This window comes from Lutjanus erythropterus, chromosome 1 (assembly GCF_056507025.1).
Source record: "Lutjanus erythropterus isolate fLutEry1 chromosome 1, fLutEry1.hap2, whole genome shotgun sequence".
Classification (NCBI taxonomy): domain Eukaryota; kingdom Metazoa; phylum Chordata; class Actinopteri; order Lutjaniformes; family Lutjanidae; genus Lutjanus; species Lutjanus erythropterus.
Window position 1 is genome coordinate 22,808,583 of NC_139317.1, and position 24,797 is coordinate 22,833,379.

At 38.7% G+C, this 24,797-nt stretch overlaps 1 protein-coding gene across 3 annotated transcripts in view; it reads right to left on the reverse strand.

The window, feature by feature from the left end:
- Positions 1-24,797, reverse strand: part of tead1b (TEA domain family member 1b) — a 60,939-nt gene that overhangs the window by 17,959 nt on the left and 18,183 nt on the right. For all 3 annotated transcript variants that reach the window (XM_084717101.1, XM_084717092.1, XM_084717110.1), the window contains 2 exons: positions 23,424-23,676; positions 1,876-1,940 (listed from right to left, as the gene is read on the reverse strand). In XM_084717101.1, coding sequence (XP_084573227.1) covers positions 1,876-1,940; positions 23,424-23,580 — 222 coding nt within the window. In that variant the 5' untranslated portion in view covers positions 23,581-23,676. The remainder of the gene's footprint in view (positions 1-1,875; positions 1,941-23,423; positions 23,677-24,797) is intronic.

The window sequence follows — 24,797 nt, forward strand, 5'->3', positions numbered from 1 at the left end:
GCCCAAGTTGACAAATTAAAATAGCTTGTTTCTCCAGCCAACAATCCAAAACCCAAAAGGTTTGAGTTTACTACCATAAAAGACAAAGAAAGCCAATAAAAATCAGCATTTCAGTTGACTTTTCAGGTACCCGATTATCAAAATTGTTGCTCATCAGTTTAATCTCTACCAATTTACCATTTCAGCACTAATGAAAATACTTGTTAGTTGCAGCTTCGACATTAAATAACAGCAATTACACACACATCACACATTTTAAACTAACAATAGAAACAGACGTGTTTATCAGTGAAGATGTGGTAAACAACTCTCTCTGCTCTCTGTCTGATTCTGTGTCGAGCAGAAGAGTCACACAGCCTTTCTGGTCCAGACTGATCAATTCACACACACAGTGATCGAACGTCACTGTAGACACCGACTTGTTTATCATTGTCACTCAAGTCAGTGGTCATACAGGGAGTTTCCTGTTTAGAGAGTTACTGACGCTCCTTTAGAGCTGCTTATTATCTGGTCACCTGAATACAAGAATCAACAGTATCATTTGACTTATTTTAGTACTATAATCCCCACAGATACACATATTATAGAATGACTAAGAATTCTATATTATTTATATCACGTTTACATGATTTACAATCTGAGTTCAACCCTGTGGTGAGAGTTTGTGTGTCTGCAGTGCACAGACAGGATGCACTCTCCAACACTGACTACAGCCAGTTGTCTCTTTGATCAGAGATGGTACCAATGTATTATGGCTTCCACCCTATTAATGACGGTTTCTACTGAGGCCAAGTGCACGACCTCCATGATTTAGTCATGAGGAGGAATACCTGCACTGTTGAGCTACAGTGGATGTTCCCTTTTCAAATGACAATAATGCTGCTTTATTGTTTAAAATGAAGGCTGCATTTTAAGTGAAAGGTTGAAACTTTGAGTCTAAAAGCTTTAAAAAATGCGACATTAAAGAATTCATTTCTCCTGTACAAACCTGCTACAACTGCTGTTCTTATATGTGTACTAAGTGCAAGTCAGAGTGACAATTTTTCATAATGTCATAATCCAAGGACATCTATTCATTCAACACAGCAGTGACAGGGACCTTCTCGGCCTCAGAAGTGTCCTGGACAGCTGAGCATTATGTTGGGCTACTTTCACACTACAGGCAAAAATGGCCCTAATCATAGGAATCTTTTTTTTTGATTTTGTTTGTTTGTTTTTGCTTATATGGGACTCAGATGGGGGTTTTTTTTGTTCACAATGATGTGAACAGCACTAATCATAAGGAATCTTATCTTTTCCGATTCTGATTTGGGTCACTTTCATATGTGGTCCTAAATCAGATATAGATTAATTTGGGACTAGTCATATCAGAATTCATGCAACTGTCAGGTCACTCACTCATATGAAAAGTCTTGTTGCCAAAGACTTGTGGAGAAAATGGTGACAGATGTGAAAATATCCCTCCTTACAGAGGTCTAAGTCATTGCTTCACAAAAAGCTATATTAAATATTGGTCTCTCCTCATCCCTTTCCTTGTTAATATTTTCTGGCTTTCACTGCACATCAACTTATAAATGAAACCACAAACACAGACTTTAGTGGCCTCCAGGTTCTCTTTCGTCCGACAGTGTGTGAAGTCTTTTTTATTGTTCTTTTGTATATGCAGGTCAGTTCAGGACTGGACACTGGAATCTGATAGTGGCCACATTTAGAAAATACTGTCAACAGCCAAACAAAAGAAATCAAATTAAAACTGAGCACTAAGGTTTGCAGTGTGAGTGTTGTCTTATTCTTTGTTTGGTTTTGTTTCTTTCCTGCACAAGCAAAGGCAACACACATTCACTCCTGCAACAGAAGACGCCTCTCTTGTCTTACCTGCTTCCGAGTTCTCGTCTTCCCAGTCCGAAGCTTGATGTATCTGGCTATCAGCTCATTTCGACCTGCGTGACCAGAAAAATCAGAAATGTGTTTTAAAATGTTATTTTTCTGATATTCACAGTTGGTTAAGTTGTACTGTAAAAAAGCTGAGTGACTGAATGTAAAATAAAGGAATAATTAATTTGTCTGTAATCTTAATCTGCCTTTCAAGATGCATAAAAAATGTCAAATGCAGATTATTTGCTGCAGCTAAAAAACAATTAAATTAAGCAATTAAGTCATTAAGTCATTAAAATTTATTTATAAGTTTTAAACCACAAGTTAATAAATACTTTTAGACCTATAAAAACATAAACTGTGAATAGTGAATTTTAAAGCTGGCTGACTAATGTGTGGCTTCATTCACAATTTCTAATGACAACTTTTCTTAGTAGCTGTCATACAGTATATTCATTCACAAGGTTTTGTAGGAAGTAATACATGAATCAAACACAAAGCCATAAACTACAAGGTCTATAATCATATTTGGAGAGCATGTAAAGTAGAAAGTATGTACGTTTCTTAAACAAACCAGATCCAGTTTCTCTGTGGAAACACCATGTGATATTAGCATGAAAAAAAACAACTTGCAGCAGCACAGCCTTACAAATTAATCTAATTCAATCTCATTCTCTTCAAAGCCCGATGCTTTGAAAGGAAACAGACCTAGGTGTTCATACTATTACGGAAAATAATGGCAACTGAATGTATTGGGTTTAAAACAGTGCAGCTCTGACTAAATTATAATTAAAGCATAGCTTTGTAGAGATTTCCAATTAACAACAGCTCCAAACATTCTTCTGCCCTCAGCTCAGCTCTAATTGCTGTAGCAATGCACATGACCCCTGCTTAGCCCTTTCATATGGTAATAACATGCCGCCAACCAAAACTATTACACAAATTATAGGTAAGGAGGCACTCTAATTATGTGTCCAGCTGTAGCCAACCAATGCCATGGATCTGCGCTACTCCTGTATGAAATGCACCGAACCCTCAACATAATGAAACATTTTTCTACATTCACTTCGTTATCAATTAAAGGCCTTACTTTTGTTATGGCACAATGGAACCACAATGTACCGCACATGTGCTAATGAGCCGTATCTTAGGTAATCAGAAGAAAAGGCATTTTCTCTCTATCACAGAATGTGACAGTGAACAGGAGGGCATCTCCAAAGGTATAAAAGAGCAGATGTGTTGCATAAATCCATAGACAAGAAAACACTGATAGATGAGTTTCTATGTGGTTGTTAGTATGATGGGAACACAAAGCTGCCAGCTTAAAACCTCATCTTGTGATCTTCTGCTCAAACGTGCTAAATGAAGGACATGGTTGGTCTAGGTTTAGCAGCTTGAATTATGACCTCCAAACCCCGTCAATGCCAATATAGCAGATCTTCAACTACCAATTAATCAGTTAATTGTAAATAAAATAACTGTTGATTGCAGTCCTAGTTCAAAGGTTTACTTTTGTCCTTTTTTTCAGCTCTACCATCCAGGCTTCCTTCGTACTATGTTCTGAAGCCACAGGTCAACAATTGCAAGAAAAGTTTTAAAATGAATTCAGAGGTGCTGATTTTAATCACAGAAAAAATATTTAAATAGGCTTTAAAAAAAATTTCAAGAATTTTCAGGCTGATAAAGCACTTGATAAGCTCTTGGCCACCACAGTAAAATGTAAAATCTAAGCTTTCATCACGGCTCTGTGCATTAAAAAAAAAAGAAAAAACATGGGGCATAAACTTGTCAGCAACATGAGATTTCTGACACCTGCAGCAGCACCTGTCTGCATGCCACACCTACACATTTTTGTTCCACTGAGTTGAGAGTTGTTAAAGGTTGACCCCCGAAGCTCTTTTCACACTGAACATTTAGGCGAGGCCAGCCTGACTGAACCCAGACACGTGACTCCACAGGACAAATAAACAACATCTGGGGATTTACAATTCCAGCCTGCCTGTCCAGTGTGCCTGCAGTGTAAACTTTACCAGATGAAGCGGGGGCCTGCACTATTTTCAATAATTCACACACTGTGGAAACATAACATGACAATACAGGCATTCATGCAAACTCCTGATTCCTAGATCAAAGCACACAAATGGCCAGCTGAAAGCTTGCTTACTGTTGAATAATTCATTCTTTACACCAGGCAGGGAAAAAAAGCTCAATGGGTCCTGGCTAGCCGGCATTTTTTCCTTCCCTGTGTTTGCACTGCAAAACAACAATGGCTGAAAAAGATGTGACATTCAAGACTAAAAATGCTTTAGACGCAACTCTGTTTTTCCTCCCTGAAATTCATGCATTTTTCCACAAACTAATAAAGATAGTGTCTTCCACAAATAATATAGGAAAGAGTTTTCTTGTCTCCGTGGTACATTAAAAAGTTGATAGTGAGGATATTTTGATTTTATCATTTATAATACGAACTTTGATAAGTCGTCACAGTATTAGTATATGCACGATTTACATTTGCTTTCCAAAACTAGTAATCAAACTTTTTCAGAAAAGAAAAGGTGATCAGCAACAATTTCAACATTTCTACTCTGACAAGTTTGGCATTTATGTTCGGTTTCACGTCGCCAAGACATTTCCAATTCTGATATTTTTTGTCCTCATATAAATTCCATTTGCAGTTGAGTTCTCGTGCATTAAGGGCAGCTTGTGCATTTTATTAAATCCACTGACAGTGATTCTGCAGCACCAGTAGCACATACAGTAGCTGTGAACAGTTCTTCATGAAATGCTGCCAATAAGTGTCACCAACACTGCTGACATTTGAAATTCATTTCACATCTTACAGTGTGTTTGTTGGCTGTTTGTTAGCAAGTGATTGCAGTGTCTACTAAACAACAGAAATCAAGATTATTTTCCCAGAGGGGGACAGGCAGTCAAGTGGAGCTACAAACGCCATCAATAATACTAAGCTTGGTAGAGATGGGTTGTGAACTAATGTGAAATAAAAAATAATTTTGTGTAACCTTGTAGATTATGATGCAACCAAGACATAAACCTCTAATATTTGACCAAAACAGCAAAAGTTCTAGTATCTCTACAAATACATGTGAAATAGGAATAACAATAAAATCACCATATAGTCTGGGAGATTTGCATCCATAATTTGCAAACATTTTCATATTTAATGAGTATAGAGCTGCAACAATTAGTTGATTGAAAGAGAATTACTTACTAACTATTCTGATAATGAATTATTTTATTTCAGTAATTTTTTAAGCAAAAATGTTAAATATTTCCTGGTTTCTGCTTCTTAAATGTAAAAAATGCTGCTATTCTCTGTCATTTATGGTAGTTAATCAAGATTTTCTGAGTTTTGGACTACTGGTTGGACAAAAGAACCAATCTGAAGACGTCTTTGGACTCTCGAAAACTGATGAGCATTTTTCACTTTTTTTTTTTTTTTTTTTGTCATTTTATAGACTAAGCGATTAATTGTGAAAATAATCAGTAGATTAATTGATAATGAAAATAATTGCTAGCACAGCTCTAAATGAGCATAAAAAAGATATATTGTAAGTTTTTGACAGTTTAACACAGCATGAGATTTAATTTCTTAATGTAGACTGAAAACAGACAAAGTGAAACTAATTTTTTGAATTTTATATAAACATAAAGGCCTTTATACATCAAATTTATCATTTAGAAGATGACATTTTTTTTTAAATATTGCAATAAATATTATATTGTGGATATTTTATTGTGTTATAATCATACCTCGAGTTTTTGGTATCGTTACCTCCCTACGGACTAAGCTAATATTTTTACACTTTGTTGTCTTAAAGATGACACTTTAAAGATCAGTGTGTCTAACCATGAATACATTTGAAATAGCTGAAATGCAGTATGTCATTGGTATGATTCCAACAGGGTTTACAGGAAAAAAAAAATCCTGCTGACGATCTAAACTTAGAGTTCTGGAGTTATCTTATGGTCAGTCCTGTCTTTTTTAGCCTTGATGTCTTTGTGAAATGTTTTCTTATATTAGTTATGAAAGATCATCAGTCAGTCAGTTTCTGAATGTTGAAATAAGTTCTTAGGTAAAATCCTGCAGCTGCAGCGATGTCTGGAGAGAGCTGAGAAAATTAACTCTTTATGGGGTGTCCCTGTCACTCAAAGCAGCAGGAACAGAATTAATAATTTATAGTTTGACCCCTGAGCAGATCTGTGCTGTTAAGCAGCTGGAAGAGTCCTCCACCTGGCCAGAGTGAACTCTCTTCTGAATCTCAATGACTCTGGAGGATCTGCGACATATGAATGGCACTCCAGCAGCAGCCACACAAAGACATGGTGGCTCAACTTTCTCCAGACCGTCCCCAAGTAGATTCCTAATTCAGTCAGAAATCCAATTTGGCCCTCAGCATCCTTTCTCCAAGGAACCTGGGACAGGCTCCCTCTGTGGTGAATAACAATGGAGTGTATTGTCACATTCGCCTGTGGAACAACCTCAGAGACACCTCACCCAGAAATAACTTCCCATGAGACTTTCAGTTTCTAAATCTGCTTTTTTACAAACTGAACTCTACTACCACGACAACACATAAAGCAAGGAGTCGAGTAAAAATGTATCTTCAGACATACTTTTTGTACACCCGCTGTCTCTCCACCCAAGAAGAACCATTTAGAAGGGAATATTTAAACATACCTTTGCAGTGGGGCGGCAACTAACAGTTATTTTCAATATCAGTTAATCTCACAATTATGTTCTTTATTAATCAAATACTTATTTGGTCTATAAAATGAATGGAAACAATGAAAATGCTTTTCACAATGTCTTCAAAAGGCTTGTTTTGTCCAAACAGCAGTTAAAAATCAATGCAGGACTTAACAATAAATCAAAGTAATTCATTATTACAACTTACACAAAAAGTTATTTTCAGTCAAAAAGCAAGATGCTCACATGAGCTGTCTTGAGCAACAACAGTAAACTGTGACATGAATAGTTGCACAATGTCTCCTGAAACCAGATGTTCCTAATGACTAATTTCAGTTGATTAAAAGAAAATTTAAATTTAGAGTAGTCACAAAACAGTCACAACTGAGCACACTTTAATCAATAAGGTTAAACACTGTCTGATAAATATTGCGTGTATTTAAGATCCACCTGAACTGTTAATCACGTTCTTCAATAACCAAATTGTACTTTATATGCATCTGAAACTTAACACGTAAACGTAACACTTAGTCTACAAAAACAACCGAGGGGGCAGATCATTATCTTGTTATTGTCTTTTTTCTCTTTTGTTTAAATGTGAGAGAGACCCCCAGACAGAAATTACATACTGTGGATTTAAAATGCTGAGCTCTATCTGGCCTCTCCCTACCTGATAGTAACAGAGTCATGTGACGTAGGCACAGTGAGCTGCTACATAAGCAAGCAAACAATGATACACACTGGAAGGTTACCGCATAGGTCAATATTTACCATTTGTAAATGCTTTCACTTCATTCTTCTTTCTTTCATTTCTTCGATTTTGCTGCATGTTATGTCAGTTATCATTAACAACTGTGTGCCTTTCAAATAACCTGGGAGAACAATGTCTGTAGTTGTAACGACACCACATTTTTGAGGTTTATAGCGTTGGTCCACTGTGAAGACAGTCATCTAAAACACAACAAAATGAGATTATCATCCTCAACCTTTTTCCTTCTTTGCTACATACTCTAAAAAAAAAGTGCAACAGCAAAAGAGTGCAGTCATCGTCTGGATTGATTGAGGTGTGATTCAGTGTGGGTATTTGTGAAATGCATTTGTACCCTCAAACTCAGGCAGAACTGTGTTCAAGCATTAGTCAGTTCAACTGTAAGAGCTAAGACAGCCACTACAGAGCTTCTTGTTACATTATTTCATTTTCTTACATCAATGCTCTCCATCATCCTGTTGATGTTCAGAGCCTCGCAGTAGAACAGACATATTCAAGAGAACAAGGTTTTTCAATAAAGGAAAACTAAGAGTCATACCATTCACTATAAACACGTCACAGTTCATGTTTACATCACATTCTAGTTTATTTGGGCTTCATCCTGACATTCCTGCAATGAACTGCAACCTGTGTGATTTCTGAGCATCATTTAAACAGTGAGTTTAGACAGAAGCCTTTGCTCTTCATTTCTGAGGGACTGACACCAAAACCTGACCTTTCACAGCTGATGATTTAAATAGCTGAGAAATGCTGCACTGGAAATATTTAAAGGCCCTGACTATCTATATTCTCAATCAGTGTCTTACTATCAGCAATGTAATCCTGCGTAAGCCCACTATTTTTGGACAAATTTGTACGTTTTAAAGTTTACCTTGGTTATTTCACAAATAAATCAGTATAGTATTTTGTCTGTTGGGAAAATGTGATATCATACTTTGATCATTGCTCATTTGGTCATTAATCTGTCATGCTACAGAGAAATATTAAGTTTTTAACTCAGACGACACACATTATTGACATACATCACCTGACAATTACTATATAGGGACTGCAACTATCCATTATGTTTATGTTCTGGACCTAAGTAGTTTCTCAGTTTATCTATTTATCATTTGGTTGATATATCAGAGAATTATGAAAAAATATTTGTTAGAATTACTCACAGCCCAAGGTGATATATTTAAATTCCTTGTTTTGTTTGAACAGTCCAACACCCAAAGACATTCAGTTTCATTATATAAGACAAAGAAAAGGGACTGATTATCATATATGCAAAGCTATAACCAGAAAATGTTTGGCTTTTGCATAAAAAAAAGACTAAAACAATTAACAGATTATCAAAATGGCTGCAGATTAATTTTCTGTCAAATAATTATTCAATTTATTGATTAATCATTTCAACTCAACAAAGGATATTTATATTGCATATTAAGCTTTTTCAAATGTTAATGAAAAAAAAATATATAAACACCACCTGTCAGCCATCAGACACAGAATAAGATAAAACTGAATTTTATTCTAAAAATACTCTCTAGTGACCATCTACAAGTCCTTGAGCAGTGTTTTAATCCAAAGAGGGTGAACAGTCCACTTAAACTATTTCATCTGTGCATTAAAATTTTACAAAATAAATGGAATAAAATAAAAGAGAAGGCAAATGTATACCACAGATGGCTTGTTGTGTCATCTGTCTAAATTTCCATGATAACATTACAGTGGTAATCCGATGTAAAACACAAAGCTTCACTAGCAAAGCCTTTATGCACCTGTGTAACATAAACGCTGAGGCTAATTTAAGTAATGGCATATTAAACCATTTAACTGGCTTGGTTACATCCTTTGAGCTGCAAGAACAATACTTTACTGCTCTGCTTCGTTTTTTTTTCCTTTTCCTCCTTTTAAAAGCATCCATTTCCTGTAACAGCACTTTTTTCTAATGCAGGCACAACCACAGTCACATCTGGCCCAGCACTCTGCCATGAGACGGCGCTGGGCCTGGCTGAGAATCAGTCGGCAGATTGCCTACATGTGTGTGGCTTCTACCACTCAGCTGTCTCTCTCTCTGCAGGGTCTGAGAGGGCAGCTTCACAGAACACAGAGTACACATGTGACGCTGCCCAGACTGTAAGGACAGATCTGTCATTAACCCTTCATTCAGTTCTTGTTAGAATATGATTAAACAGGCTGGAGATTATCAAAAAGTAAATACAGTGAGTAGAAAATATGTATGACCTAGTAATAACAGCAACATGGTTTGCTATGACATCTGTCTAGCTTGTGTAATTTCATGTACATCATTTTTCCTTGTTAGATTATACTTCAAGATGTGTCACAACCACTCTGGAAAAGAAAAGTTACCCACTATTCATTCTTTCAATTTTTTAGAGCGGCAACGATGATACTTATTAATCGATTTGCTGACTATAAACTGAATATTTTGCAAGTTTTGGACAGTCGGTTAGAAAAAATAAGACATTTAGTGGCATAATTTGGGCTTTAGGACAATGTGTTGGACAACTTTCTTTGTTTATGACTTTTTACAAATAAATCATCATTAGTTTCAGTCCTACTATACATCGCTAAATCCTGAACAACACTAATTTCTAAAGCAAGCAACCAATATCTGATATACTGCTGAAACCATCAAATAACCATTCAGTCAATCCAAATACCAAATATTTGTGGGTTCAAGCATCTCAAATGTTGACTTTCTGGAGCCACACTCTCTTTTGTACAGTTGTTCAGACAGAAGGTGGTCAGATTTGAGCTTTAAAATCTTGTGATAGGTGTTTTTCCACTATTATTTATCTAAAAACTTAATCAATTTATCAAGAAAATGATCAACAAGTTAATTGACAGATTAAGAAATAATCAGTCGCTTCACAAAAAAAGAAATATAGTACTGAGTAACGGTTCTAAAGTGATTCTTACATTGTCAAACTGTAAAAATGTGTAGCCTATACACCAAAAAAATGTTTTAATATTTCTAATGTGAACCTCTTCAAACTGTTCATGATAAGTCAAAGAATCTTTCTGCAAGATGTTTTCCTCATTTTTAATAAACATTTGATTTAGTCTGTTGGTACAAACTTATCTGGTTTCTTTCACTTTAAAGTTGTGTGTACCACAGTCAAGTATGTGTTTGTTTCTGTGTGTGTGTGTGTGTGTGTGTGTGTGTGTGTGTGTGTGTGTGTGTGTGTGTATGTGTGTGTGTGTGTGTGTGTGTGTGTGTGTGTGTGTGTGTGTGTGTGTGTGGTGGGCCAACACAATGGCCCCAGCTTTCCTGTCATCCGTGATAGATGACTCAAGGGTCTCAGGCAGACATTAGCATCACAATAGACTAAACCAACAATATGAAGGCATTCGGCCCAGGTTTTGGGAATAGCAGACCGGGGCAGGAAGCCCTTTACTTGCGGTATCAATAGGAAACCACTGCTTGCCAAGTGAAGGAGAACCTGTGACTTGAAAGAAAACTGACAGTGCCCTTTCTGGAGGGAAAACACCATGCTATCAGTTTATGTTAGCCCTGACTCAGAGGCCAAACACTATGCTGACAACTAGGTTCCTCTGTGGTGAATAATTTCACAGGAATAAATCACACATACCTGCTGTGGTGAAAACACAATATGTCAGTTATGTCAGCTTAAACAATTACAGCTAAATATAAAAGGTCTGCAGCTACAGGTGTTTCCTGACATGCAGCACTAATATATCCGTCTTAAGCACATTTACAAGTCTCTTCTCTCCCTTTTTATAATAATGTAGGTCAGAGCTACTGCGCACTCAAGCCCCTTCAGCAGGGAAATCTCTTGTGGAAGTCAGAAGATGAATGTCTGCGGATCATAACATCTGACTTCAGTTCACCATCTGCTCGTTACAAGAGCTTTACTTCCTGTATTGTTGGACCTTCGCACTGGAAACGTGGGTCCATAAGAAAGACTTCAAGGCCAGACGTCGCATGCGTGACGCCACAGTGCTCACAAACACTAAAGCTATTCTCTGAGACACAATAGAAATCCCTCCTCCTTCTCCTCCTCCTCCTCCTACACACACACACACACACACACACACACACACACACACACACACACACACACACACACACACACACACACACACACTTCAATTCCTATTATGTAAATGTAATAACCAGGAAGTATCATGTACACACATAAGTACAACTTATCATTGTTGTAGTATGTTTACTCATGTATTTGGTTTTTAACTCAATAGAATTTCACACTTTTATGACTTAGTGGAAGGTAGTTATTATGGTAGTCTTTTAACATAACTCTAATTTACACATAGCAGTCGTTTTAATGTCTCATAAAATTCTCACAGGCTCTTTTAGTTTTGGCCTCACATGTTCATGGGTGTTCCTCCCATATTCACAGGAAACTCTATTCAGTCCTCATTTAGACAAGAAAAGCTGGGACATAGAAACAAGAAAGTCTACAATTAAGAGCAGTTTATTTATTTCAAAGCCTGAGAATTTCTGAACTCAGTCACAGAGGCAAGAAGCTACATGGGGTTTTCTGTTATGTGTCAATCTATTTTTTACCTTAGAAAATACATAGACTAATATTTCTCATATATCTTGTATCAATTTACTGACTGTGACAACACTGCTTAAGGTTTTTATTCTCTGTCATATGTGGTTTTATTTGCACAGAAGGCCACTGTATTTTGGTGTCACAATATTACACTGGCTAAAAATGCAGAAGTACATATTTCTGTTGAACAGAGAGCGTGTTCAATTGTGTCAGCTTTTATCTGTCCTAAAATACAAAGCTGCAATATGCAGATTCGTTCACCAAATCATTTTATTTCACTGACCTAGTTTCCATCCAAATTTAGTGCAAATTTTAAATGAAATTCCTGAAAATCTGCAAAAGAATATGCAAACTAGAAGATTGCGCTCAAGTACGCATTTCTGCCAGGCAAGGGATGGTCAAACACGTTAACATGTTGGAGCCTGCATATCCCAGTGGAAGGTGTGACTATACAAAAGGCTGATGTTTTGGCATAGAACAGATTAGACTGCCCCCCAGTAACATTCAATTCAATTCCAAAAAGGAACCGCTATCATGTTCCATTTTTCAGGTTTAAAACAAAGAAAAAAGAATCAAGCGACTTACATTTGATTCAATAGCATTTATGGTGGTTTCATGTCTTAATTTGAGGAAGGTTACAGTGTCAGTCACTCCACAAAAATCTGTTGTTTTCATCTGCCACAATTTTTCCAATTTTTTTTCCTCCAGTGGAGCAAAAGCTTCAGCGGACATTGAAGTCAAACTCTTCATGTGTGTCATGATTTATTCACCAAGTCTGTTTCCATTGCACTCTGTATTACTTTGCTTTTATTGATACACCAACTTTTCTACCTCAGCCAAGCATAAAAATATTTCTGCATTATTTCAACTTTTTTCCAAATTTCTGGCATTTCCATTTTTTTAAGGCACAAATTGAAAATGTGCATGAAAGCAAATGGATGCAAACGGACTTACTGCGACCTGCAACTCAGGGTTTAAAATCCAGCCTTGGCAAAATTAAGTTCTCTATATAATGCAGTGTGCAAGTGTAATTAACAGCTCTTTAAAAATCCATTTTTTCTCTGGACACCAAAAGAAATCAATACTTAACTTCAAATGACCTTATTGAGCTGGATAAAAGGCTTTATTGCAGGGGCTGGGTCAGAAGCGGTTGAGCTAATGTGTTAGTTGAACAGTGGGGGATTAAAGGTGAGGTGTTCTCTCAAAATCTTACAAGACATCACAAAGCAGCAGGTCACTAACCTGAGCCTTCCTGGAGACACTGAGAGGATTACAGCAGCCAACCTCTGCTGAACTGTGCCTGTATTCAGACGGGGCTGAGGAGGCAAAGACAGCCTCTTTATCACTCAGTAGGTCCAGCCCATTCTATTTCCTCTCTCGCCGCTCTACACCTCTCAAACGAGACCAGAGCTGAAACCCGCTAGTCCCAACACTGTGCAATATACTCACAGGGGACCAATTTGCACAGGCAGCCCTTGTCTGAATCACTCTATCAATTAGGAGCCACTGTGTTTATCATCACATACATTATTGTAGTAGCTGGTCATTGTGTCGAGGTGTGCCTCTCAGGAGAGGGAAAGGGATGAAATAAATGACCAGGGAGTGAAGCCACAGTTGGACAGGCTGCTGGACTAATCTGAAAGGACGGCTGTAATTATGAGTCTCCCGAGGAACTGGCTGTGTGGCGAGTCCAATGTGTGAACATGGCACTAACAGTCAGGAAGGTGCACAGCCCCCCCCACCCCACCCCAACCTCTACCCCCCTTCTCCACAACAAAGTAAGACACTGAGTCAAATCAATATTTTCAATCTCTCAGGATCAATTCAGCATCTCAGCACAAAGGAAGACATGTGGCTGCAACCAATATGTATAAATGAAAAGTCAAACTTTGTGGTTATGATGGGCCCTTCTGTCTCGCGTTCTTTTGTGATAGTGAGCACAAGTCAACGCAGTCTTTACTGAAAGTTGTAATTGAATCCAAGTTTTGAAAGACGCAAGGTTCCAAACAGTTAATGGAAATACTTCTGATAGTCACGACATAATAAACATGTGTGTACTATTACATTTTAAGGATAATATAATAGGACTGGTCATTTACGGTATCAGGGTCAGACCATAACACAACACTGAGCATGATAATTTTATGGCTGTGACAACAGTCTTCCTTTGTTTCCACGGATGCTGTTCAGTGTTGAGAGACCTTTCTCTATTGCGAAGGAAGAGATGACTGTCTCTGTTAGCACTGGAGTGTAGTCCCTGTGCTCTGGATGAGAGAATAACACTGGCATTCAGATTCCATTCATATGTTGATTACACAAAATGGTCCCATCAGCATGAGATGATCTCATCAGAATAAAAGTGTTTCATCAATGGGATATGATGTAATCAGCGCCAAACAGATGATTTCTTGAGGAGAGAGCACCAAAGTGACACTGCATCTTTAAGAAGCCCAGAGTCTCACTGTGTTTTAGTCAAACAAAAGCAGCCAATTGGGAGAGTGCAACCTGAAACCAGAAGCCCGCCTCAGAGGGCCTCACACAGACCTCAGAGCAGGGACACACCCCATGTATGCCTGATTCATGCAGGCAGGCAGAGAGCCACAGCCTGCTATCCAACCATTCAGTACAAACGCTTCCACATAGACAGTCTGACAGAAAATCACAAACACAGACACATTGATCACTGTGTCTGGCTTCTTTCCAAGGCAGTCCTGGACACAGATGCTGTCAAAAAAAGTCGTCTAGGACTAAATTCCTAAAATACTGAAACATAATCAAAAACGTTAATGTGGACTACACGTTTGCATTCAGCAGCATTTTTAGGATGCTACATTTGATCGAGAAAGCAATTTTCTACAATCTCTGCCTCAGAAAGTCCACTCTTTTGTCAGATTGGGTACTGAAACCCGGTGACGGTTTGTATATGTCCCGTATCTACCAGACACAATCATTATGTTGATTTCATTGTCTCGTTTAGGTGCCACTACCGAAATAGTTGCCCAGTACAGATGTTACAGGCAACAGAAGCATCGCCAGACGCATCAGCGCTAGCTAACATTATAGCTACATGGCTCTAGTAGCAGGTAATGTTAGCCTACCTTTAGCTAGTAGCTTTCTTAACCACGGTTAAAATACCGAACTAAATGATCTTAAGTGTTGCTGTATTTCACTCAAAAAGATTATAACACCAGGAGGGTGTTAATGCACTGGCTAATGCACTACTACCTATAACTTTTTTTCTGGGAAAATGTAAACACAAGCTTGCATCACCTGATTTCAAGAAGGATCTGACACAGTTGGCAGCCATTAAGAATAAGCATACAGAAAGAGCCAGAGTTCTTGTGTATGGTCTCATTTGCCGATTCAGATTTTCAGTCTTTCTAAGAACTGTAATTGACAGCATTCACAAACATTTTTGCAACTTTTCTTGTAAAAATTAAATTGGATGTTCATAATAAGACACTGACTATTAAATATTCATTAAATACGTTCTCCAAAGTCCTCCAGATTACAACCAGGCCTTATTATAGTTTTATATTAAGATTATGAATCGGGTGAACGTCCCGCGAAATCCCGCCAGATTCCATGATCTCAAGGGATTTTGCGGGATGTGATTTCACATGATCTCTTGTGGAAGCAGATGTAAACAAACCGGAGACTGACGCGGTGCAACAGTTTGCTGCAGTGAAACTTTCTGTGAGACAAACAGACGCAGAAGTTAAATGAGTCTGGATGAGAAAATGTTTGAGGAGACACATCAACACAGGTTGTTTATTCTTCAGCCAGAACATGAGGTGAGATTTTAACTGTCCCTCTGTGAACAGCAGTCTGCTGCTGCCTAACATTAGCCTGAAGAGCTAGAGAGTTTATGACTGCTCTGCAACACTGTCAGCTGCTGTGTCTCGTTGTAGACTGTCTGTCTTCTCTTTATTCTGTTCTTGGAATCTGTCACTAATACCAACTTCATGCAAGCATGTGTCTGAGTGTGTGTAGCTGTGATCAGCGCTGTGGTGATATCACGGTCAGTTTGTCTGCTGTGCGCATGATGTGACCATCGTGCAGAACTTGTGTGTGACGATAACGGGCGCAGAATCGGATATGTGATGCTGACCGGCCAGTCACCGGTCAGGGCCGGTCATGTGGAAAACCACACTGGTTCCAGTCGCTGGCCGGTCGATCGGTGCATCCCTAGTTTAAAGTATTATTTTAGCACCAGTTTGGGAAAAAAAGCTCAAACAATACCCAACCCTATTCTTTCGTACTCTCAAATCCTTTCCCACTAACATCTCATCACAGTCTGGTCAGCATCAGTACAGCTTAAAGCTTTGCACCCCTCTATCACCTCTGTTCACTATGAGCAGACCTGTGAGGTGTGAACCCCTGACAACATGAAGCTGCTGTGGGCAGGAGACTGGAATCTCATATACGAGTCACAACATGTTATGCTTGGTCACCACAACATGGGCACGAGTAAGAGCTGAAATCTGCCCCCTGAACAGACCGCCATGAAATAATATGCACTTCAAAATCAATTCTGCTGCTCAGCAACAAGGGAGCTCTAAATGTAGATCCATTTTGGGGCTGAGTCTCATTAACTGCACGTTCTCAGAGACACAGAGACACACATGGGTCATAAGCTAATACTAATCAGCTAATACCATATGTAACAATTGAATAAATAAAAAAAAACAAGTACAGTGAAATCAACTAGATCTCAAATCATCCATTACCTGGATGTTTTTGCCAGCTGTTGTCCAAACGTTCTGACTAGTGTCTACTGGGTATTTTAGACCCATGTGTGCAACTCATTTGCAGTGCAAAACAACAGGTGCAGAAGCACTGTCAGCAAAGAGACATGAAAAGATCACATAAAAACATAAACTATTTGAATTACACAGCTGTTGTGTGTGCCTTTGAGGACTGAATAATGCATTAGTCCAAATTAAAGAGTGTTTCACACCAGTGGAGAGACAGGATGAAAAACTGATACGCGTTCATACTTCATGTATGATACTCTCTTGTAAACGTGCTTTCAGCTGATTTGGACCATTCATATGAGACTGCAGCCTGTCACTGGTTAATCCCTGAAAGTCTGCAAATGTTGTTTCCATATATATCACTACTAAACAGCAGACTTACATAGATTTACATTACATAAAATGAGATAAAATAAAATTGAGTTTGAACAGTTTCTAAATTTCTACAGGGTTCCAGCAAGTTAAATTTACGAGTTTTTAAGATCCTTATGAACACAGTTTAAGACCTAGTAAAAGTTCATTCTGGCAAAAAGGTACATGGCACACTTTGCATTTGTTTTCATTTGTTCAATGTTCGTTTCTTTTAATAGTGTAACATTTTTTTTCCTAAAAACACATTTAAGAGAGACTGAGGTTAATTCAGAAAAGTAATGTTAACTTCATTTTTATGACATTTCAAAATTGTATTTTAGATATTTTAAGGCATAAAATTCAGAATATTGGATTTTAGTTTTTAGTGACTTGCAGAAACCCTATTCTATCTTTTGCATGTTGTCTCACTAAGTCTTATGCTGTTTTTACAACAAAATTAACACATATATGCTAAGAATAAGTGATTGATTTCTTTCCCATTACAAGTAGATGAGTATTCCTCAGTTTTTTTCCTGTTTTGTCATAGTCAATGTCACAAATGTGCCAACAAACAGGGTTAGTAAACAGCAGAAAGCAGGCCGGTGACAATGTAAGTGGTTACTTTTTAAAATATTTTTACTGCCCTTAATTAATATTATTTGTTCCATAAAATGTCAGAAAATTATAAAAAAAAAAATCTCATCAAGTCAACTTTCCACAACCCAACTATATTCTGAAAACAGAAAATATGCATAGATAAAAAAAAAAAACTGCAATCAGAGAATTAGAGAATTTTGTCTTTTTTCCTTGAAAAAAAATTCAAGCTGCTTATCAAAATAATTGGTGGCTTATTCAATAGTTGACAACTAATTGATTAATCGTTGCACCTCTAGAGTAGAATGGTGTCCGACATGTGTTCCACCCTGTTCAGGAGAAGAGAAGCAAGAGCAGGTCGATTTGTGCTTGTTGACACATTTGTATCAACCATAAGCACGTTTGACCCTTATCACCATGTCAGGCTGAAGTCATCTCCATAGCGACCCACAACAGATAAATAACCAGTTTGTCACGACCCTAAAATCTCGAATCCTAATTGAAAATGACTTCTTCCTTCCCTCATCATACCTACATCAATACTATTTACACTTTTGACTGTTACTCCTTTTGAGGAAGACATAAAATAATTGGACTTTTTTCACTACCATGTGTGTGAAAACAGTAGTCTTGCACTGACAATGGCAGGGGAACAAATGAGGGATTATTCTGAAGGTGTGTGATGCCTCTCCTGCAATGAAGTTCCTCACACTCCATTCTGAGTGAATGTAGGTGACTCGGGGAGCCTGAGCTGATCCCAGAATTCCTCATTATCCGCCCAGCAGGGAGGATCAGGTCCGCTCGCTCTGTCTCAGAGCATGCTCGGCCCGACGAGACAAGCCCCAGAGGAGCACAGTGCTGGGCCATCGGGGGCAAGCCAGGTCTGCTCATTATATCTAACTCATCCTTGGCATCTCTGCAAACCAAGTGCCACTTAGTTCCCACAGGAGGGGTCTGGGCTGGATCACTGACGAGATGGCAGAGCAAACAGCAGAGGCGTAATAGGAAAAGCTTTGCATCAAAAGACACGTGCGAACAGAGGCATAGTGTCCAGCAGTCCACCTTTATGAGGTGAATGTCACAGCAGAAGGGGATATTTCACTTATTTGGTGGCAACATTTCTTTTTTTTTTTTTTTTTGTTAGGATAAATATTTGCAGATAATGACATCATTGCTGCTTCCGTTTATCAGAACCAGATTTTTAACAGACATAATGATGACCAGTGTATAAAAAGTACCTTAAAATGATCACGATAGATGAATATGTCTCTGCTATAAGCATTTGAAAAGACATTCAGGTGCAACTACTGGCCTTTCAGCCTAGCCTCTTCAGCAGCAAAACCAGGAAAAACACTACATGGGTGTGGTATAGCCTACAAGTAGAGTACGTATTTACATATTTATTTGTGAGTAGATGGAATCAAAATCAGTCCTTCCCTTTTTTAACAGTAACTGAGAGAAATTCACCAATGTCATTTAGCTTGCAGGGCAAGTGCAAATACATAACTCAATGAATAAACATACAATTTGAGTGAAGCGTGTTGTTTCATTTATCAACTCTATTTCTGGGATAAATGAATGCAGCCTAGCACAGCAGGTGCATTATGCAAGTGCAGAGTCTTAGGCCTTTGGCAAGGGGCCAGTGCCCTCCATTTCCCTTTACTTTTTAAAATATTCTCCTAAGTAAACTCTGGGGCCGTGGCAAGTGCCGGGTGATGCAGTCTATGCAGATGTGGTGTCTTCCCGTGCCTCAGAGAATGGGCACAGCGCCAGCCGACACTGGTCTCAGCACATCCGAAACACTTCAGGTAAACACCACAATAAGCTAAGAAGCAGAAATTAGAAATTGTTTTGTACTGCAACACAGTTGCTATAGAGACTGTTGCTAATTAACTGCACTCTACCCCAGGATAACAAAGGGCTTAAGGGCACTCAGGGCGGCTCCTCTTGTGATGAGCTCTGTGTATGGAACACTATGCCATCCCCAGGGTCTCTCAACTACAAAATACCTGTCTCCTTGTAGCCAACTTTCATCTCAGATGCCACGAGAGCTTTTGTGTGGTGTCTGTCCATGGCTGTTATAAACCCTATGGACCAGGATTACAGCACTATATCAGAGTCATGGTTTGCTGAAGCCTTCTCCTCTTAAAAGACAAATCACTGGATGTTTCAGACAAATCAATCCCCTGTAGCAGCATGGAGGACCACTTTATTGGTTGCTTATCATCTCTGATGGCATCCCAAAGAGTAAGGAAGGAGACTTGCACAAAACTAAGGCATCCTACAAAGAATACACATTCAAAGAGAGCATTAGAGCATTGTTTTTATAGCAGGCATGCAGCTAGGTTTTGGGTTTATTACATCTTTTTTTCGAGCTGAGTTCTCTAAATAGTAAGACTACATTTATATATTTGACATTTTTTCCCATTTACTACAATAATACATCTTCTCCTGCACCCCACAGAGAACAGATTTGTATTTATTCACCTGCCAGACATGGTTGCTCAGATGATGCAAAATACTTAAATCACTAAAAATCAAAATTCAAACTTTTTTCTCTAACATAAAGAAAAAATATTTTGCTATTAGACACTCAATACTGTTTTTTAATATTACAGTACAGGGTTTGGCATTAACCATAGCCTGATGGCACGTGGCCACAAATGGTTATTCTGCAGCCACCAATTATTCCTGCTACGTGGCCCATTGTGGCCACCAAGTTTTAAACCTATAAAGTTAGCCTCCACCAACCCAGTGTTACAGTTCCATCAACATCCCGATTCCTTTACTCTTTTTAGTTCAACATTCTTCGTAAACAGTAAACACTTAACAGCAAAGAGCACTCATTGCCAGCTAGCTACCAATACGTCAGAACTACTGAAGTATGAGTTTTCCTTACAGAGGAACCATGAACACTAAAAGGCTGATTCTGAAAAAACAAAACAGCAATGAAAATGTAGGAGGGAATGGAAACAGGAGTTTAAGTAGCTACAATGACACACCTAAGGACAAAATGCACTGCCGCCAGTTTCTTCAACTAGCCAAGGAGTCTAGCTCATTTTTCATTGGAAACAATGCCTTCAGGAAACACCATGTCACAGTTGATTGGAAAAGTGGACAACACAAGTGTCCCAATGAAGGATGGCTCTGTTAATTTATGTTAAATTATCATTTGTCATATGTTTACATTTAGGACACCAAAAATTTACATTGGCTACAAATTTAAGGGCTTGGTGGCTCATCGGGCCAGTGCTTAAAAATATCCTGCAAAATGTTCACATATTTGATCAATGACATGGTACAGTAAAAACATGTAAGAATGTCATCATATAATATTGTCCTGTACATAGCAGGTGTGAAAATGTGTGGCTTATTTTGATTAATAAGGCAATAAACAGCAAAAGCTACATCAGTACTGTAAGTATTTTGTAAGATTTGCTCACAAAACTGTAAATATGTCAGAGGAATACGGGGGAAAAGAACACAATGTTGCATTCCAAACATTCCTCAAAAGATTCACAACACTAAGCTTGTTTTTAACTGTAAGGTAATCAAACCAACCACACCCTACAGCTATGGCCTTGTTGTCTATGATTTATGGGACATGGCTACAAAACATTTCTAACTTTAGAGTGAATGTAGACATCAGCACTGTCCTGATGCATCCACATGTCACTGTTGCTAGTGCTAAAATGACACACAAAATCTAAACAAAATGTGGCTGTTTTTTGTCTTCAAGATAGACTCATGGCACCTTTAATGCCTTCCTAGCTTTGGGTGGGGATTGTCACAGTTCATGGCATGATGGGATTGGCACTGTGATGCAGCAACAGTTGCAGGGCTGAACAACGAGTCCCAGAAAAAGCACCCATAGATCAGACTGATACCAATCTGTCTTCTGTTACCAAGTCCCAACAAACTCTGATAATGTTAGGAGAAAGGACTGCATTCATAAATCCACCTTTAATCTTAAAAGAAAAGATCAAAAAAATGAATCTCTTCCATCCTTCTACAGCTCTCCACAGACATAAGCTCATTTTGCCACATGAAAATCGGCACTAGGTTTGCAGACTCTATCTTTTCAATTTGCACACTGGAACATGAAAGAATAACGATTTTACTACATTGTGTCAAACAGTTCTGACTCAGTAATGGTGGGAAAGACAACCCAGTGTTTCTGCTACTGGGGAGACAATGTGTAACCAGATACAGAGCACATCTGGCAGGACGAGACTCTATTCAACACTACAGTTGTCTCTTCAGCAGATTTTAAGGTAGATTCAAGCCCACAAAAACAAATACTTTCTCTAGGTTTGTTATTGGGGTTTTGAATCTATCTTAAGCAACAGGAGTCCAGGGAGAGAGAAAACTTGAATGCACTTAGCGCTGCTCATTTGTAACTCTAGAAAAACTGAATTGTTATGCTTTAATCCACAGCAGAGGGACAGCTTCTCTGGCAGCCTCGTTCTGTATGGGGACGAGGGAATTGGAGGAAGGGACAGTGGGGAGGGTCCTGTTGTCTGAGCCCACATCTTTGTAGTGGCAGCTGAGGGGTTTCACTGCAACTCCTAGAATTTACATTTTGTTTGGCCGGAGGGGTCACATGACAGCTGCAAGCGAATGCTCTGAGGGGCTTTCTGCTTTCACTTGACACTGACAGGCTGTGAGACGGTCCAACACCACAGAGAGAAAATATTCCCTCTTTCCATGACATCACCCAGCCAGGAATGGGGGGGAAATGGAGGGAGGAGAGGGGGCACAGCTGGTGGCAGCCGCAGTACCATCTGCTACTGACTAATAGTTCATGCTGCTTTACTTATAAACTTGCACTTCTGTGAACCAGAGTAGTAGCTGTATGGTCACCATCACAGAGCACATCACTGATAAATCTGAGATGGACAGTCTTGCATTACATTATTCGGAAGAGTCTTGCATTGATGCTTTTTTTTTTTCTTTTTAAAGGAATAGTTTGACATTTTGTTTGCTTGTTCACTTTTTTGCAGCAATTTAAATGAGAAGATCAATACCACTCTCATGTCCATTAAATATGAAACTACAGCCAGCAGTGAATCATACAAACTAAAAAAATGACATGTCTTAAAGGGACAAGTTCAGATTATCTGTCATGGGGTTGTATGCAGGAGTAGCGTTCAATCAATATCAGTTAATATTTTCACCTTTTTACCTTGCCATCAGATAGTCATTTTCCAATGGGGAACTGCCGTTGTGTAAGCCAAATATCACTCTTTCCAAACCAACCAGACTCCAGTGACACAATCTGTAATTCTACCTTGCAGAACATGGGCGGTGCTGGTCTACCACTGCCTCGATCTGTTGGTTTGTTTGTGTTATTGTGTAACTTCAGTGTTTTGATAAGTTGGTTCAGATTCATCACAGTCACACAGTGGCACAAACAAACTAACAGATCAAGGCAGTGGTAGACCAGCAACTTGGGGGGGGGGGGTACTTCCTGGAGGTAATAGTCCCACACTTAACCATTTGTAAATGCATAACTTTTTCCTTTTTTCACTTGTTTTGCATGGATTAAAAAAACAAGATATAACATTTAGAGGTGCTGGCAAGGGGGTCACATTATCTTAAGATAGAGCCATGCTAGCCGTTTCCCCCTGCTTCCAATCTTTATGCTTAGCTAGCTACAGACATGAGAGTGGTATCGATATTCTCATCTAGCTGTTGGCAAGAAAGCAAAGAAACACATTCCCCAACCTGTCAAACTATTCCTTAGAGCTCCTTCAGTTCTCACCTATTAGAAAAACATGCAACTCCAGCTCACACTTACACACATCTGTACTCACCATACATCTTTCCCTCATCAGAGAGGATGATCTTCCTGCGTCCACAAGGAGGATAGATGGCCAGGGCCTCCTGGAAGCTCTGTTCAATATCAGGGCTCCACACCCCCTCGGCATCGTTGTCCACGGGCTTGTCTGCCGAGTCGCTCATCCTCTCCATGTCCTCGGCAGGGCTCTCGCTGCCGCTCCAGCTGCTGGGATCAATCGTGGCGGTTGGGCTCTCCAAGCTGAAGCCTGGAGCAGACTAGGGAGAGACCTGGAATTCCCAAATAAACAAACACAACCAAATGATCACTCTCTACACAACAGAGCAGCGGGCATCTGCTTCCAAAAAAACAACACAGTACACACTGTTAGTTGAGAGCACAATATGGAGCAGAAGGAGCCAAACAAGCTTGGACATCGCCAAGAATGTTGTTGACTCGATTTACAATGGATGTTATGGGTTTAAACAACCGAACATTTTCATGGACTTGTGGCACTTCCTTCTTATTAAATGACAGGACACAATTACATTAGGGATCAAATATAATGGGAAATGTTAGGGCTGGGTATTGGTACTCAAAACCTTTAAGGTATCAACTGAAATAACTCTGCTCCAAGTAGTATCAAAACTTCTCCAGTCAAATGATACCAGCATTCAATCCTGTTGCTACCCAGGTCTAGAATAAAAATACAATTTATGAGGTTTTGCTTGCAGCTAGTCATTACAAGCATTCTTTAGAGAAGAACCTTTGAAAAAAGGTATTGAATGATGTACTCAACTGGTATTGGTATCACTCTAAGGGTGCTGGTGTTGGTACTAGTATGGTTATTTTTAAAATGATACACAGCCCTAGGAAATGTACTCCATGCCTGAGAGATGACAGAAGTCATAAACCACTAAACCAGTTAAAAAAGTCATGAAGTCATTACAAGGTGGTTTGGCTCAAGATTTATATTTTTAAATTATTTTTTCTTCCTTCATTTAGTACTTGTGCAGTTGTTTTTAGCTTTATTTATTTTTACAAGCTGTAACATTTACCTAGGGCTGCAACTAATGATTATTTTCATGATTAACCATTTAGTCCATAAAATGTCACAAAAAAAGGAAAAGAAAATTGCTCAGCCCAGAATAATGTCTTCAAATTGCTTTTGCCCAACCAGCAGTCCAAAACACTAAGACTCTTCGTTTACAAACATAAATATCAAAGAAAATCAGCAAATCCTCACATTTAAGAGGGTGGAACCAGCACATGTTTGACATTTTTACTTGAAAAATGACTGAAATTATTAATTACTCATCAAAATTAGGCAACTAATTTTAGGGCTACACAATATGGTAAGAAAATGGTCTGTGCCAAACAAACATGTTTTCTTACATCTGAAGAACAAGAT